The sequence below is a fragment of the Chiloscyllium punctatum genome, chromosome 38, assembly GCF_047496795.1.
Source record: "Chiloscyllium punctatum isolate Juve2018m chromosome 38, sChiPun1.3, whole genome shotgun sequence".
Taxonomy (NCBI): Eukaryota; Metazoa; Chordata; class Chondrichthyes; order Orectolobiformes; family Hemiscylliidae; genus Chiloscyllium; species Chiloscyllium punctatum.
This window is the reverse complement of record NC_092776.1, coordinates 10,882,724-10,901,410: the sequence shown is the minus strand read 5'-3', so window position 1 is coordinate 10,901,410 and position 18,687 is coordinate 10,882,724. Positions and strand designations below refer to the sequence as shown.

At 47.7% G+C, this 18,687-nt stretch overlaps 1 protein-coding gene across 3 annotated transcripts in view; it reads right to left on the bottom strand.

Annotated features, from left to right (window-relative positions):
* The window catches only part of crtac1b (cartilage acidic protein 1b), a 349,836-nt gene that overhangs the window by 17,130 nt on the left and 314,019 nt on the right, over positions 1–18,687 (bottom strand). For all 3 annotated transcript variants that reach the window (XM_072557150.1, XM_072557149.1, XM_072557151.1), the window contains exons 10-11: positions 8,708–8,808; positions 6,940–7,108 (exon numbers count right to left, since the gene is read on the bottom strand). In XM_072557150.1, coding sequence (XP_072413251.1) covers positions 6,940–7,108; positions 8,708–8,808 — 270 coding nt within the window. The remainder of the gene's footprint in view (positions 1–6,939; positions 7,109–8,707; positions 8,809–18,687) is intronic.

Here is an 18,687-nt window from a genome sequence, read left to right as displayed (position 1 = left end):
ATTGGATGGTTGTTTTTGATCAGATTCGATGGGCTGAATGGCCTTTATCTGTGTTGTAGATCTGTATGACTGTTGGGTAATTTGGCACAATAACCTGAATGGCACTCTCTGGGCTGTAAGATTCCATGCCTTTTAGCATTTCTATTATTAATTCATTAATGCATCTATTACTAATGCAACTGCAAGGCCAATGAATCCTTCCGGGACTGAGTCAGACGTAGGTCAGATTGGGTAAGGATGGCATTTGTCCGAACTTGAAAGCACTTCATTAAACTGATTGGGTCATAATGATGATCTGACAAATTGACAATCACATTACTAACATCAGGCCTTTACAACCATAGTATTTCATTGTTTGTGACTTTTAAGAAGATTTGTAGCTCAGGATGAAGTTCAGGTTGTAGGTTTGCTCGCTGAGTTGGTAGGTTTGTTCTCAGACATTTCGTCACCATGCTAGGTAACATCATCAATGAGCCTCCGGCGAAGCGCTGCTGTTATGTCCAACTTTCTATTTCTGTGTCTTGGTCTGTTAAGGTGGCTGACATCATTTCCAGTTTATTTTCTCAGAGGTTGGTAAATGGGGTCCAAACCGATGTGGAGTTCCGGTTTGAATGTCAGGCCTCTAGGAATTCCTGTGCATGTCTCTGTTTAGCCTGTCCCAGGATGGATGTGTTGTCCCAGTCAAAGTGGTGTCCTTCTTAGTCTGTGTGTAAGGATACTAGTGATAACTGGTCATGTCTTTTGGTGGCTAGTTGGCACTTGTGTATCCTGGTGGCTCAGTTTCTGCCCATCTGTCTGATGGGATGTTTGTTGCAGTCCTTGCAGGGTATTTTGTAAATGACATTTGATTTGTTGGTTATTGGTACAGGGTCCTTTAGGTTCCTCAGTAGCTGTTACTGTGTGTTGGTAGGTTTGTGGGCTACCATGATCTCAAAGGGTCTGAGTAGTCTGGCAGTCATCTCCGAGATGTAGAGTCTCTGGGGGTGTTGTGTCTACTTGTTTGGGTTTGTTGTTTAAGAATCAGTGGACTGTGTTTATCGGGTAGGCGAATGTGAGGACTGCAGATGCTGGAGATTAGAGTCAAGATTAGAGCGGTGCTGGAAAAGCACAGCAGGTCAGGCAGCATCTGAGGAGCAGGAAAATCGATGTTTTGGCAGGAGCCTTCCTCGAAGGGCTTCTGCCCAAAACATTGATTTTCCTGCTCCTCAGATGCTGCCTGACCTGCTGTGTTTTTCCAGCACCACTCTAATCTTGTGATTATCGGGTACCCGTTGTTCTTGAATATGCTGTATAGGTGTTTGTCTTTTCTGCTGCTTGTAGTTCCTGGGTGCTGCAGCGTGTTGTGGCCCGTTTAAATAATGTCCTGATGCAGTTCCGTTTGTGGGTGTTGCGATGATTGCTCCTGTAGCTGAATATCTGGTCTGTGTGTGTTGCTTTCCTGTAGATGTGGTCTGCAGTTCTCCATTGACTGTTCATTCCACTGTGACATCTAGTGTTATAAAGTACCCTGCAAAGATTGTAACAAACACCACAACTGACAGACAGGCAGGAAACTAGCCACCAACACCAACACCAACTAGCCACCAAAAGACATGACCCACTATCACTAGTATTCTTAAACACAGACAAAGAAGGACACCACTTTGATTGGGACAATACGTCCATCTTAGGACAGGCTAAATAGAGACACGCACGGAAAATCCTCAAGGCCTGGCAGTCAATCTGAAAGCTCATCAATAAACACATCTATTTGGATCCCATTTACCAACCTCTCAGAAAAGGAACAGGAAATGATATCGCCCACTGTAACAGACGAAGGCACACAAATAGGAAGTGGGACAGAACACCAACGCTTCACCAGAGGCTCACTGATGATGTTGCCTAGCATGGTGATGAAACGTCTGAGAACAAACCTACCAGCTCAGTGAGCAAACCTACAACCTGATATTTCATTATATACAAATTCTCAAACTCGAAAGTCAGATTCTGAATTCATCGTTCCTCCAAGGCTGCTCCACCATTCAATACGACCAAGTCTGATCTGATTGTGGTCACTTTCCACACTCCTGTCTGCCCTCCACTGACCGCTGCCTCCCTTACTGGTTAATTTCCATTGAAGGATCAGCCTATTGTGGCTTTGAAATTGAGCTAGGATCCTTAATCGTCAAGTACATCAGCAAGAGATTGTTACCAACTGATAAAAATAATCACAACATACTGTCATGTTGAGTCAAATTAAAGAATGATTAGGCAGCGCAAACGTGGGAATTTACAAAACCTGTGGATTGAAAGAAAGACGGACAAGTTGAGGAAATCAGTGGTTTCATAGATCTTGGAATCTAACAACCAAACAAAGAGTCTTAATTTCAACACGTGAAGGGTGGTGGAGGAAGGAGCATTTCTGGTTGTGGTCATTGGAGCTTAGAATGAAAAGGTAGAGCCAATTCAGAGAAGCTCTTCCAGCAGCACCTTCCAAACCCATGACCGCTTTCATCCAAAAGGACAAGAGCAGCACCCCCTGCAGGTTCCCCTCCAAGCAACTCACCATCCCATGAGGGGAAATATATTGGCCATTTCTTCACTGTCACTGGGTCAAAATCCTGGAATTCCCTCCCTAAGGACATTGTGAGTCAACCCACAGTACATGAACTGCAATGGTTCAACAAGGCAACTCTCCACCACGTTCTCAAGGGCAACTAGGGATGGGCAATAATTGCTGACCCAGCCAGTCACACCCACATACCATGAACAATTAAAAAAGGTTCCTTTGTTCCATCCATTGAGTCATAGAATCATATAGCATGGAAACAGACCCTTTGGCCCAGCTAGTCCATGCTGAACATAATCCCAAATTAAACTAACCTTACCTGCCTGCTCCTGGCCCATTTCCCTCCAAGCATTTTCATTCACGTATTGATCTAAATGTCCTTTAAACATTGTAACTGTAACCTCATGCATCACTTCCTCTGGAAGGTCATTCCACACACGAACCACTCTCTGTGCAGAAACGTTGCTCCTGATGTTTTTTTTAATCTTTCTCCTCTCACCTTAAACAGATGCCCTCTAGTCTTGAAATACCCCACCCTAGGGATTTACCTTATCTATCCCCCTCATGATTTAATAAACCTCTATCAGGTCACCTCTTAACCTCTTACGCTCCAGTGAAAGAGGTCCCAGCCAATCCAGCCTCTCCTTATAACTCAAACCCTCTATTCCTGGCAATATTCTGTCAAATCTCTTCTGAACCCTCTCCATCTTAATAATATCCTCCCTATAACAGGGAGAACTGAACTGGACACAGTACCCCAGAAAAAGCCTCACAATATCCTGTACAATCCTAACATAACAGTCCAACTCCTATATTTAAAGTTCTGAGCAATGAAGGCAAGAGTGCTAAACACCTTCTTAACCACCTCTAACTATAGGTGATGCAAACTTACATACCTGAACTGATAGGTATCTCTGCTAGATTCCTTAGACAGCGTCTTCCAAACCCACGACTACTTCCATCTAGAAGGACAAGGGCAGCAGATACATGGGAACACCACCACCTGCAAGTTCCCCTCCAAGTCACTCACCATCCTGACCTGGAGATATATCACTGTTCTACTATGAGGCGGCACGGTGGCTTCTCAAGAGCAACTAAAGACAGGTGATAAACTCTGGCCCAGCCAATGATTCCCACATCACATGAACAAGAAAATAAGAAGGCATAACGTCTGGAGCAGAGAGAGTCCAGATGTAGAAAAGCACGTCCAGAGGCCTACGTTAAGTGCAGTAACTAATCCTACATCAGGTTCACACATTTATTTTACTGCAATAAAGAATACAGGACTGGCTGTCTGTTACTGTTATTTAGTAGTTCATAAAATTAATTTATACCTCAATTTTGTCATTTTATGAGGTCTTGTCAGATTTTTCTGAGGGGGAGAAATGGATTTATGAAACTTACATCAATAATTTTAGCTCCTCCCCCATCTCGTTCATCTTTTATAGATAAGATGGATGATTCCTCTATGTAAAACAGAGCAGTAAACACGCACCCTGTGTCTTGCCGGAGAATGTAACATTATTTACAAACAGGGATTAAAGCTGGAGCCTCGCAGCATGGAAGGTGAAAACCTTTCTCCATTGGAAAGGCGAATACTTTTGTTACAAAACTGCAGATAACGTGAAATGCTGAAGAAAAGATTTACTTGATAATTTGTCCCAAACCCTTGACATCCATGAGCTAGAAGAACACAGCAAGCACACGAGAATGAGAATCATTAAATCTCTACAGTGCAAAAGGAGGCCATTCGGCCTCTTCACTGACCATCCAAAAAACATCCCACCCAGATTATCCCCCTGCCCTATCCTGTTAACCCTATACAGAGGAATCTTGATTATCCAAACAAGATTGCAAGGTCCCAATGCTTCGCTAAACTGTGTTATCCAGCACTCGATTATCCAAACAAAATATGCCCTGCACATACAATCAAGGCTCCTCTGTATTACCCAAGGCTAATCCACCTAACCTACACATCTTTGGACTATGGGAGGAAACCCACCCAGACACAGGGAGAGTGCAGAAACTCCACACAGACAGTTGCTGAGGCTGGAATCGAACCCAGGTCCCTGGTGCTATGAGGTAGCTATGCTAACCACTAAGCCACCCCATGGTCAGGCTGAACTGATGCCCCCCGCCCCTCCAGTTCCATCTCTTACCTGAGCACAGTGAGCCTTCAAGAGGGGACCTGATATACCACCCTCACCTGACCCCATTACCACCCCCAGGCACACAATATTCTGACTCGGAAAGAAATTGGAATTCCTTCACTGCTGCTGGGAGATAATCTCGGAACCCCTGATCTAACAGAGCTGTCAGATAATTTCACCTCATTGACAGCAATACTCCAAGAAGTCAGCACACCCTCTGAAGGATGAATGATGAAAGGTTGTAGCCCTTACCAATGATGCCCATATCCCAAGACAGGAACTAACTAAAGTAACCATAAGAGAAAATGCTGGAAGTAGGGTAGCTGCTTATTGCGCTACTCAGGAATAAGTCACAGCCTTTTGCTTAATTTGAGTCTATGGTGGTGCAATGGGCAGCACAGTTGCTCAGTGGTTAGCACTGCTGCCTCACAGCACCAGAGACCTGGGTTCAGTTCCCACCGCAGGCAATTGACTGCGTGGAGTTTGCACATTCTCCTTGTGTCTGTGTGGGTTTGCGCTCACAGTCCAAAAATGAGCAGGTCAGGTGTAGGGGAGTGGGTTGTGCTTTGGTGGGCCGATGTGGACTTGTTGGGCCGAAAGGCCTGTTTCCACACTGTAAGAAATCTAATACAAAATAAGGGGTTATGTGGAGAAGGCAAGGGGAATGGGGTTGAGAAACATGTCAGTCATGATTGAATGAGGGAGTAGTCTCAATGGGCTGAATGGCCTAATTCTGCTTCTATACCTTATGGTTCTAATATGGCAGCCATTTTGAGCTGAACATGACAAGTTATTCCATGTTATCTCACTGATGTTGACTATGGGAGGAATACAGACCAGGGCCCTGGGAGAGCTCCCTCACAATTGCCTGAGATCTGGAACACAATCTTTAGTTTCCACTCAAGCCCATGCGGATTATTTTACATCTCACCCAAAGGACAGATGAATCATGGGAGATTCAGCTGCCAATCTGACTGGAGAGCATTCCAATGGCAAGGCAACATCTGGTCTTCCCTACAGAATGTTCTGGATCAATACATGGAATGGTGCTGGGAGCAGGTGGGGGCAGCTGTCACACTTTGAGTGGGCATTTATACAACCCCTCCTTCATTGTCACTGGATCAACATCCTGGGATTCCTTCCCTTAAGGGCATTGTGGGCCAAACTACAGCAAGCGGACTGCAGTGGTTCAAGAAGGTAGCTCACCCCCATCTTCACAAGGCCAATTAGTGATGGTAATTAAATACTGGCCCAGCCAGCAATGACAACATCTGGTGAACAAACGTAAACAAATGACGTATCAAATAGCCACAGAAGGTAGCCATTTGGACCATTGAGTGTCCATCAACCAGCAACCAAAATAGTCCCATTTCTCTGCCTTTGCCTCACTCATGGCATCTGTCTCTGAATCCCCTTGAATCCAAACCAAACGCCCAAAAATGACAACTCTCATAGTTTGAGACTTAGAATGTCTCATGAATGGCACCGCTGGTGGACTAACTCGCAGAGTGCTTCAGAGAACATCTCCGGGACACCCGCACCAACCAACCCCACCGCTCTGTGACCGAACACTTCAACTCTCCCTCCCACTCTGCCGAGGACACGCAGGTCCAGGGCCTCCTCTATCACCACTTCCTAACCACCCGACGCCTGGAGGAAGAACATCTCATCTTCCACCTCGGGACCCTCAACCCATGGCATCAATTTGGATTCCACCAGTTTCCTCATTTCCCCTCACCCTACCTTACCCTAGTTCCAACCTTCCAGTTCAGCACCATCGTCATGACCTGTCCTACCTGCCAATCTCCCTTCCCACCTATCCACTCCACCCTCCTCTCCGATCACCATTATCCCCACCTCCATTTAACTATTGCCCTCTCAGCTACCTTCTTCCCAGCCCCAGCCCCTTCCCATTTATCTCTCCACCACCTCGGCTCACATTCCTGATGAAGGGCTCTTGCCCGAAATGTCGATTTTCCTGCTCCTTGGATGCTGCCTGACCTGCACCACACTCGCATCTCACTGACTCATGCCAACCTGGAACGATGGTAAAGATCAGAACATCATGTCAACATGTGGAGTGCCATTACAGTGTTCTGGAGGACTCCAGCAGACCCCCACAATGATATCTCAGTGACACCGCTCCCCCCTCCCCCCAAACCAGCAGTGCCAGAGGACCCTGCTAACTTTAACAAACAAACAGTAACTCAAGGCAACATGCAGCCTTTAGATACTACATACCCAATCCAAAGTGTGCCACTGGCTCCATTTCACAGAGATACCCAGATCCTCCATCGATTATACGGAGGTGCGGTCCAGTTCTCCGTGTGTACAGCACCACCTTTGCCCCACGGGCGAACGCACCAAACCGGGTCCGGGGAATGACCCTCAGCCAATTGTTATCGGTGCCCTTTGAAAAGAACCCAGAACAAAACCGGTGAAGCTCCCCCGCACTTCAATTCCATACCAGTTGGTGATCCTCATGGAGTAATCCTTTCGGTATTTTGGGTCTGGGCATGTTGTGGACCAGAGTTAGGGGGCACTAACCAGTGTCCCTGAATGGTCACTCATTCAAGTGTTAACCGGGCTTATCACTGCTTAGCTTTCAATCTGCAGGCGCTTTGAGACCAGACAAACCTTCCTATAGAAGCCGCCAACTAACCCGAACCAAACTGGCTGCTTTGTGATTGGCTGATGGATGGGCGTTGCTGCTTCCTATGCATTCCTTGTTGCCACATTCAGCAAAGACTCCCTCCTGAATCACCGGGTCCCGTGTGGGGTGTTACGGGAAGGAGATTAATTTTGGAAGGGGACAGCTCCTTCTCATTGGCTCTGTTCAGTCAGCGGAGGGTGGGAATGAGGCAGATGCACTGCCAAAATCATCTGGCTCCTGTTTGCGGAGGTGGGTCAGGCCAGGAATTTCCTGCAGGCCCAGTGTGTCCAGCTGAGAAACGTTCCATGTGGATTGACACTGTCACCATGGAGATGAAGCTGGGCTCCATCTTGCTGTTGCTCAAGAGGAGCTCGATGGCATGGGCAGTATGGAGCAAACAGTATTAACACACCTGTGGACAAGCCAGACAGGAATATGAGGGAGAAGGGAAAACGGGGTCACAGTGGTAGATTCAGCTGAGGAGAAATTGGAGAAGGTTTGAGTGGGTCATAGACACTAGCAGGAACTCTGTGGGCAGAATGGCCTGTTTTTGTTGCACTTCCTCTGTTATGTTATCGCAGCCATTTCAAGGCGGCTCTGATTGGAGGATAGATTCAGAGTGAAAGCTAGCATTGCCAGCAGAATCTCTAAACAAAGATACAAAACAAATGAGTTTTGCCACCTTTGCCCTTTGACCTTCCACCTAGGACCATGGCCATTACCCCCACTGGGCTAAAGCTCAGGAATCAGGGTCTGAATGGATCCCACTCCATTACTGCATGATCTCCAGTGGTCTCTTGGCTTTGTCGAGAGGGTGAGAGGAGTGGGCGGTGGAGGGGTGATGCTGAGTTATTTCCCGCAGTAGACATCTCTCTCTGACGTTCCCTTGCTAATAATGGGGAAGGTGAGGGAAGGGCTTAGGAGGGATGGGAGGGGTGTCAAACCTAACCTCCCACTGGCATGGTCACGGCCCATCAAGGGGACTGGCCTCATGCTCCAACTTGAGGAAGGTCTGCCCTCCGCCCGAGATCCAATCAGGACCTCTGTTGGAAAGACCTCGGCCTACAGCGAATGAGGAAGTCAGCAGCAATGTTTGATGTTCCTCCACTGCAGCCCCAGCCTTAGACAGGGGCCTTGCCAAGTCGTGGGCGGCGAGGGGGAGAACGGAATGAGACTGGCCTGGTGCGTTAAGTGGTGAAGAGTGGATCATTGAGATCTACAGCACAGAAAAAGGCCCTTCATCCTGTTGAGTGTGCACCAATCAAAAACACGCAGCCATTCCCGTCCCTCCATGCAGCAGTTTTGGCCAATAGCCATGAGTCAGGAATTGTAAATGGTCACCACACAAACACATACCTGGGTTACTTTGAACACAGACAGTGGCTGAGCCCTGGACTCTCCATGAGAGATGATAAGATCCAGCATTCCATCACCGTCGAAATCTGTAGCAACAGCACCTGAGGAATGGGAGGTGAGTGGTTCTGTCACAACATTAGCAATCCCATACACAACATTCCTGTAAAAAGAGCTCAAATCTCATCAAACCTAATGAATAAAGCTGGAATAGAACACTAGCATTGTTAATACGGATCATAAACCCACAGGGTTACTACAAAACCTATCGTTGGTGCCCTAATCACCAAAGTACTGGAATCCAAGTTCAGTAGGTAATAGAAAAGACAAATGCAACGTTAGCTCTAATCACAAAGGGAATAGAGTGTAAAAAATAGGGAGGTCATTCATCAGGCCATAGCTAGAACACTATGAACTGTTCTGGGCTCCATAACTAGGGAAGAGTCTGTCATAGGAGGCAGTCAAAAGAAGGTTCACACGGCTAATTCCAGGTATGGAGGTCAGGCAGCATCCGAGAAGCAGGAGAATTGAGGAGGAAGAATTGCAGTTGAAGGGCTTATGCTCAAAACGTCGATTCTCCTGCTCCTCGAATGCTGCCTGACCTGCTGTGCTTTTCCAGCACCACACTCTTGACTCAGATTTCCAGCATCTGCAGCCCCCACTTTCTCCATGTAAGGAGGGACTGCCTTATAAGGAGAGGTTGAGTAGATGGACCCTCTACCCATCGGAATATAGAAGAGTGAGAGGCAACTTTCTTAAACCATATGAGATAGTTAGGGGGTATGAAATTGATCAATGCAGAGAGGTTGCTTCCCCTTGTGTCAGAGTTTAGGACGAAAGTGTGTCATCTCAGAGTAAGAAGGAGAACATTTTGGCCCATTGTTCCTATACCAGCTCTACAAACGAACATCACTATCACATGCCAATCTCCTATTTTCCCCTTCCCATCCCCTGTACCCTTGCACATTTCTCTCCAAATAATAATCAATGGCCCTTGAATACCTCAGTTGAATCCCTGCCCCACCACACATCCGGGCAGTGCTGACTACTTACTGAGTCACATCACCCTTGCTTCTTTTGTAAATCATCTTAAATATATCACCCTTCCTTCTTGCTCCTTTTCCAAGTAGGAACAGTTTCTCTCTATCCACTCTATTCAGCCCACTCATGATTTTAAAAATCTCAACTAAACCTCCTCTCAGCTGCCTTCTCAAGAAGGAGAACAGTCCCAACTTTGTAGATTTATCCTTGTCACTGATGTTTCTCCTCCCTGGAACCATTCCTGTAAATCTACATCTGTACTCGCTCCCAATACTTCCTATAATGTAGAGCCCAAAACTGTACATTACATGATGACCCCCTTCTTTTTCATTTATTCCTTCACAGGGTGACAGCATCATGGCTAGGCCAGCGATTATTGCCCAGAGGGCAGGTAAGAGTTAACAACATTGCTATGGGTCTGGGGTGATGTGTAGCACAGACCAGGGAAGGATAGCACCTTTCCTCTCTAAGAGACATTATTGACCCAGATGGGTTTTTCTAACAATTGACAATGGATTCATGGTCATGGAGTCACAGAGTCATACAGCACGGAAACAGACCCTTCGGTCCTGATGAAGGGCTTATGCCCAAAATGCCGATTCTCCTCAGATGCTGCCTGACCGGCTGTGCTTTTCCAGCACCACACTCTCGATCCTGATCTCCAGCATCTACAGTCCTCACTCCCCCCTTTGGTCCAACCAGTCCATACCAAACACAATCCCATACTAAACTAGTCCCACCCTGCTTGCTCCTGGCTCATACCTCTACAAAGCTTTCATATTCATGGATCCATCAAAATGTCTTTTAAATGTTATAATTATACCCAAATCCATCACTTCCCCATGAAGCTCATTCCACACAGGAACCACCCCCATGTAAAAAAATTGCCTCTTGTGTCTTTTTTCAAATCTCTCCCCTCAAAAATGGGCTCCATCATCTTGAGGTTCACCATCTTAGGGAAAGACATCTACCAATCATTCCGTCTATACCTCTCTCTATTTTATAGACATCAAAGAGGTCACCATTCCAGCACTTTATTGAATTCAAATTGCCCTCATTGACCATGGCGGGATTTGAACCCATTGCCCCAGGAATCACCAGTCCAGCAACACCACAAGGCCATCACTCCCCAGCTGTGGTGCCATACTGTCCAACCAATGACGACAGCAAACCCACAGCAAAATGGCTAACTCTTAACTGTTTGCCTTCGCACCCCACCACCCTGAGCAACTGACCCCCCCACCCCATCACCCTGAGCAACTGACCCCCCGCCCCACCCCCCCACCGTGAGCAACTGACCCACCCCACCCTGCTACCTTGGGCAACTGACCCCCCCCCACCCGCCACCCTAAGCAACTGACCCACCCACCCCGCCACCATGAGCAACTGACACCCCAATCCCGCCACCATGTGCAACTGACATCCCCCCCCCCACCCCGCCACCCTGGGCAACTGACCTCCCCCCACCCCGCCACCCTGAGCAACTGACCCCCCCATCCCGCCACCCTGAGCAACTGACGCCCTCATCCCGCCACCCTGAGCAACTGACCCACCCCACCCTGCCACCATGAGCAACTGACCCCCCCACCCCGCCACCCTGAGCAAGCCACTCAGCTGCAGGTGGACATTAAACGCCTGCACAAAGGCAATTCGGGACAGGCAACAAACTCAGACCTGAGCAACGGCACTCGCAAACTAAGGGCAAGTAGACAGAAAGGCTACTGGAATTCAGAACCGGTCTCAATCCTGAAGAAGCAGTCCACAAATCAGAAGATCACAGGTTCAAGGTAATTCTCCTGGCAGCAGGAACTGACACATGGTCCATTATGTGGGACACAGTGTCAAAGGGTGGAAGAGAAACCTGTTCCATCCCCACATTGGGTTGGTTCAAGCTCATTGGAAAAATAAGGTTCCCCTTCAATCAGAGAAAGTTAGACAGAAATCAAATGGAGGCGCTCAAAATTATGAAGGGGTGTAATAGCGTAAACTGACAGAAACCGCTCCCACTAATAGGATGATTGGTTACCAGAACACAGTTTAAATAATCAGCAGAAGAACTGTGAGGAAAAGTCTTTTTCTTCAGTGAATTGTTTAGATAGGTCTGAAAGGGTAGCTCAGTTGAGAGCTGTAGGGGAAAAAACACAACCGCTCTTTCAAACAGCTAACATTAACACGATGACTGAATGGCCTCTACCTGTGCTCGTGACCCAACGTTTCATTTCAATTATTCCACCCTCAACATTGTTTTCTCTCAAAGAGACTTCCTCTCCTCAAAAGGCAGTGGACGCAAAATCTTTCAGTATTTTTAAGACATTTCTTGATTAGCCAGCGGCTGAAAGATTATTGGAAGCATGCAAGAATACAGAGCTGAGGGTCAGCCTCACTGAATGGCAGAGCAGGCTTGAAGGGCAGAGTGGCCTACTCTCACTCCTTCAGTGTACGCTTAAGTTATCCGAACACTTCCCAATCTCCAGTGCCCCCATCCAGTCTAACTGACTACTTGAGCATCCTCTGTCACTCACTAAGATCTGATGGGTATGTCTCCCTCACTTTGTCCCATCTCCTCAATTCCCTGAGTAATAAAAAAAGGGTGAGTCACATCCTGAGAATCCACAGCCCCCGGAATATCGAATTCCAAACATTCATCAGTCTCTGATTGAAGACATTTCTCCTCTTCTCAGTCCAAAATGGCCGCCCCCTTATCCTGACACACCATGACCACCACCAGTGCCCCCACCCCCAGCCCCACCCCTGCCCTCCATTACTAAAATGCTTGTGAGACCAATATAGATTCAGGGTCCGTAATGACAGAGGAAGTCTCACTCCAGTACATTTTGAGATCAGGTGTACCTTGCCTCCAGATGTTTCCTTATTCATTCACGGGACGAGGGTGTCACTGGCTAGACCAGCTTCTATTGCCCATCCCTAATTGCCCAGAGGGCAGTTAAGAGTCAACCACATTGCTCTGGCCCACATTGCTGTAGGCCAGACCATGAATGAATGGCAGTTTCCTTCCCTAAAGGACATTAGTGAACCAGATGGGTTTTTCCTGACAACTAGCAATGGATACATGGTCATCATTAGACTCTAAATTTCAGATTTAAAAAAAAGATTTCAAATTCCACCATTCTACCACTAGGTATTATTAATTTAGATAATACCAGTAGGCCATTACCTCCCTCAATGTGCTCTATTTCAGTGTCAGAGTGAGGCAGATACACACAGCGAGAAGTTACTTTGAGTCCCGTGCTATTGTACTTCTTATCTCAGCCACTGAGGGTAGCCATTGAAGGAGAGCATCGAAACACAGCGTGAGGATTGATCACTGCCACCCAGGAGTACACCAAATGTTCAGGAGGAGCAATAAGGATGGAGGGTGGTGAGTGATTCAACATTGCTAAAGAACATGCCTCAGGCGATGGAATCCTATTGAGAGTCAAAGAATGATCTCCATTGAGTTGGGAATCTTGTGACTTGGCCTGTGAACTTAGACTTCAAACAAAGCAATACAGTGCCATCTACAGCCCAGTTAGAAGGAAGAAACAATTTGTATTTTATACAGAAGCTAATCTCATTGAATAAAATAATGAATCGGTCCTGAAACTTGCCGTGATTATAATGGGGTCAGCCAGGTGGACCTCTAAGAATAGCAGTTCCCCGATTAGAGCTGTTAACTGGTCCAATCAGGGAGCCCTGGCTGACAGAGAGTTCCAAACTGGCCATAAACAAGTCCAGGCAGCGGGCCGTGGATGGAGTCGTTAGGGCCGACTGCCTGCCCCTCTTCCGTGGTTACGTTAGAGCCTGAGTGTCTCTGGAGAAGGAGCACGTGGTGTCCACCAACACTCTGGAGTTGTTCAGGGAGAGGTGGGTGCCGCAGGGAGTGGAGTGCATTATTACCCCGTCCAACTCTATTTTGATTTAGCCCCTGCCCTCCCCTTCACTGTTTGATCACACAGCGTTGCCCTTTGATGTGAAGGGCACTGCTTGTCACTGGCCACTCGGGTGTTTCCTTTCTTCCTGGTGGTGGAATATAAATAAAGATTTACACACGCGCTGTTCTTCACTGTGTCCGACCCTGCACACAGACAAACATGGCCGCTGGAGAAAAATAAACCTAACAGCGGTAGTGTGGGAGAAAATTTTAAAAAAAGAACTGGAGTGATAAAAAGAAAACAGAAATTCAGTTCACTCTGAGAGCCAGCTCTGTGGAAGATGAGCCAGTGTCAAGGACTCTTCACTAAAGGATGATGGGATACCAAACTCTGTGGAGTTACTTCAAAGCTAAGTGTTGTCTGGGGGCAAACGCAGTGCTCAGTTTGTGACTGACTAGGCCTGACCAGCTGCGAAACTAAACTGAATGTAAGAAATTGGAGCAGGAATAGGCCATTCAACCCATCGAGTCTGCTCCACCATTCAATGCTCTCAAGGTTGAACTTTGGATCAAGCTCCATTTTCCCACTGGCTCCATTGATTCCCTGCGACACCAAAACTAAATTCTGTCTGCCTCACATGGAAGCATATCCACAGGCTTAACTGGTTGAAACTCTGAAGGATCCTGGGTTCCATACGTCCCTTCCTAACTCAGTCCACTCCTGCTGACAGCCTTCTCTTGCCGGCTTCTCAGTGACCTTTCCCCTCTTCCTCCTTCCACCCCACCCAACACAGAAAGGGCACTTTAGCAAGATCGACCCTCACCCTCCCATGAGAAGAACAAGTTACAAATGGACGTTCTCCTCACTGGCAACAGTGACCCATTCTTCAGGACATTGTTGTCCTGTTGGATTTCTGCCTTAAATAGAGTCACACACTCAACTGTAAGAAAGCAGACCATTTGGTCCACCAGTCCATGCCAAACATAATCCCAAACAGTCCCTTCAGCCTGCTCCTGGCTTACAATGACCCAGTGACTCAGTGGTTAGCATTGCTGCCTGACAGTGTCAGGCACCAGGGTTTGGTTCCAGCCTCGGGTGAATGTCTGTGTGAAGTTTGCACGGTTTTCCCGTGTCTGTGAGGGTTTCCTCCCATTTCCTCCCACAGTCCAAAGATGTGCAGGTTAGGTGAATTGCCACTAGTGATCAGGGATGTGCAGGTTAGGTACATTGCCCCTAGTGATCAGGGATGTGTAGGTTAGGTACATTGCCCCTAGTGTTCAGGGATGTGCAGGTTAGGTACACTGCCCCTAGTGTTCAGGGATGTGTAGGTTAGGTACATTGCCCCTAGTGTTCAGGGATGTGTAGGTTAGGCACATTGCCCCTAGTGTTCAGGGATGTGTAGGTTAGGTGAATTGCCCCTAGTGTTCAGGGATGTGTAGGTTAGGTACATTGCCCCTAGTGTTCAGGGATGTGTAGGTTAGGTACATTGCCTCTAGTGTTCGGGGATGTGTAGGTTAGGTATATTGCCCCTCGTGTTCGGGGATGTGTACGTTAGGTACATTGCCCCTAGTGTTCGGGGATGTGTAGGTTAGGTACATTGCCCCTAGTGTTCGGGGATGTGTAGGTTAGGTACATTGCCCCTAGTGTTCAGGGATGTGTAGGTTAGGTACATTGCCCCTAGTGTTCAGGGATGTGTAGGTTAGGTACATTGCCCCTAGTGTTCAGGGATGTGCAGGTTAGGTACATTGCCCCTAGTGTTCGGGGATGTGTAAGTTAGGTACATTGCCCCTAGTGTTCAGGGATGTGTAGGTTAGGTACATTGCCCATAGTGTTCAGGGAGGTGCAGGTTAGGTACATTGCCCCGAGTTTTCAGGGATGTGTAGGTTAGGTGAATTGCCCCTAGTGTTCAGGGATGTGTAGGTTAGGTACATTGCCCCTAGTGTTCAGGGATGTGTAGGTTAGGTACATTGCCCCTAGTGTTCAGGGATGTGTAGGTTAGGTGAATTGCCCCTAGTGTTCAGGGATGTGCAGGTTAGGTACATTGCCCCTAGTGTTCAGGGATGTGTAGGTTAGGTACATTGCCCCTAGTGTTCAGGGATGTGTAGGTTAGATACATTGCCCCTAGTGTTCAGGGATGTGTAGGTTAGATACATTGCCCCTAGTGTTCAGGGATGTGTAGGTTAGGTGAATTGCCCCTAGAGTTCAGGGATGTGCAGGTTAGGTACATTGCCCTAGTGTTCAGGGATGTGTAGGTTAGGTGAATTGCCCCTAGTGATCAGGGATGTGTAGGTTAGGTACATTGCCCCTAGTGTTCAGGGATGTGTAGGTTAGGTACATTGCCCCTAGTGTTCAGGGATGTGTAGGTTAGGTACATTGCCCCTAGTGATCAGGGATGTGTAGGTTAGGTGAATTGCCACTAGTGTACAGGGATGTGTAGGTTAGGTGAATTGCCCCTAGTGATCAGGGATGTGTAGGTTAGGTACATTGCCCCTAGTGTTCAGGGATGTGCAGGTTAGGTGAATTGCCCCTAGTGTTCAGGGATGTGTAGGTTAGGTACATTGCCCCTAGTGTTCAGGGATGTGTAGGTTAGGTACATTGCCCCTAGTGTTCAGGGATGTGTAGGTTAGGTACATTGCCCCTAGTGTTCGGGGATGTGTAGGTTAGGTATATTGCCCCTCGTGTTCGGGGATGTGTACGTTAGGTACATTGCCCCTAGTGTTCGGGGATGTGTAGGTTAGGTACATTGCCCCTCGTGTTCGGGGATATGTAGGTTAGGTACATTGCCCCTAGTGTTCAGGGATGTGTAGGTTAGGTACATTGCCCCTAGTGTTCAGGGATGTGTAGGTTAGGTACATTGCCCCTAGTGTTCAGGGATGTGCAGGTTAGGTACATTGCCCCTAGTGTTCGGGGATGTGTAGGTTAGGTACATTGCCCCTAGTGATCAGGGATGTGTAGGTGAGGTGAATTGCCCCTAGTGTACAGGGATGTGTAGGTTAGGTACATTGCCCCTAGTGTTCGGGGATGTGTAAGTTAGGTACATTGCCCCTAGTGTTCAGGGATGTGTAAGTTAGGTACATTGCCCCTAGTGTTCAGGGATGTGTAAGTTAGGTACATTGCCCCTCGTGTTCAGGGATGTGTAGGTTAGGTACATTGCCCCTAGTGATCAGGGATGTGTAGGTTAGGTGAATTGCCCCTAGTGTACAGGGATGTGTAGGTTAGGTGAATTGCCCCTAGTGATCAGGGATGTGTAGGTTAGGTACATTGCCCCTAGTGTTCAGGGATGTGCAGGTTAGGTGAATTGCCCCTAGTGTTCAGGGATGTGTAGGTTAGGTGAATTGCCCCTAGTGATCAGGGATGTGTAGGTTAGGTGCATTGCCCCTAGTGTTCAGGGATGTGTAGGTTAGGTACATTGCCCCTAGTGTTCGGGGATGTGTAGGTTACGTACATTGCCCCCAGTGTTCAGGGATGTGCACGTTAGGTGAATTGCCCCTAGTGTTCAGGGATGTGTAGGTTAGGTACATTGCCCCTAGTGTCCGGGGATGTGTAGGTTAGGTACATTGCCCCTAGTGTTCGGGGATGTGTAGGTTAGGTGCATTGCCCCTAGTGATCAGGGATGTGCAGGTTAGGTGCATTGCCCCTAGTGTTCAGGGATGTGTAGATTAAGTGCATTGCCCTAGTGTTCGGGGATGTGTAGGTTAGGTGCATTGCCCCTAGTGTTCAGGGATGTGTAGGTTAGGTACATTGCCCCTCGTGATCAGGGATGTGTAGGTTAGGTGCATTGCCCCTAGTGTTCAGGGATGTGTAGGTTAGGTACATTGCCCCTCGTGTTCAGGGATGGGTAGGTTAGGTGAATTGCCCCTAGTGATCAGGGATGTGCATGTTAAGTACATTGCCCCTAGTGTTCAGGGATGTGTAGGTTAGGTACATTGCCCCTCGTGATCAGGGATGTGCAGGTTAGGTATATTGCCCCTAGTAGGTAAAAACAATGAATAAGATGCTGAAAATCAAATACTGGATTAGTGGTGCTGGAAGAGCACAGCAGTTCAGGCAGCATCCAAAGAGCAGCGAAATCAACATTTCAGGCAAAAGCACTTCATCTAGTGTTCAGGGATGTGCAGGTTAGGTACATTGCCCCTAGTGTTCAGGGATGTGTAGGTTAGGTACATTGCCCCTAGTGTTCAGGGATGTGTAGGTTAGGTACATTGCCCCCAGTGTTCAGGGATGTGTAGGTTAGGTACATTGCCCCTAGTGTTCAGGGATGTGTAGGTTAGGTACATTGCCCCTAGTGATCAGGGATGTGTAGGTTATGTGAATTGCCCCTAGTGTTCAGGGATGTGTAGTTTAGGTGAATTGCCCCTAGTGATCAGGGATGTGTAGGTTAGGTACATTGCCCCTAGTGTTCAGGGATGTGCAGGTTAGGTGAATTGCCCCGAGTGTTCGGGGATGTGTAGGTTAGGTACATTGCCCCTAGTGATCAGGGATGTGTAGGTTAGGTGAATTGCCCCTAGTGTTCAGGGATGTGTAGGTTAGGTGCATTGCCCCTAGTGATCAGGGATTTGCAGGTTAGGTGCATTGCCCCTAGTGATCAGGGATGTGTAGGTTAGGTACATTGCCCCTAGTGATCAGGGATGTGCAGGTTAGGTGAATTGCCCCTAGTGATCAGGGATGTGTAGGTTAGGTGAATTGCCCCTAGTGATCAGGGATGTGCATGTTAAGTACATTGCCCCTAGTGTTCAGGGATGTGTAGGTTAGGTACATTGCCCCTAGTGATCAGGGATGTGCAGGTTAGGTACATTGCCCCCAGTGTTCAGGGATATGCACGTTAGGTACATTGCCCCTAGTGTTCAGGGATGTGTAGGTTAGGTACATTGCCCCTAGTGATCAGGGATGTGTAGGTTAGGTGAATTGCCCCTCGTGTTCAGGGATGTGTAGTTTAGGTGAATTGCCCCTAGTGATCAGGGGTGTGTAGGTTAGGTACATTGCCCCTAGTGTTCAGGGATGTGCAGGTTAGGTGAATTGCCCCTAGTGTTCGGGGATGTGTAGGTTAGGTGCATTGCCCCTCGTGTTCAG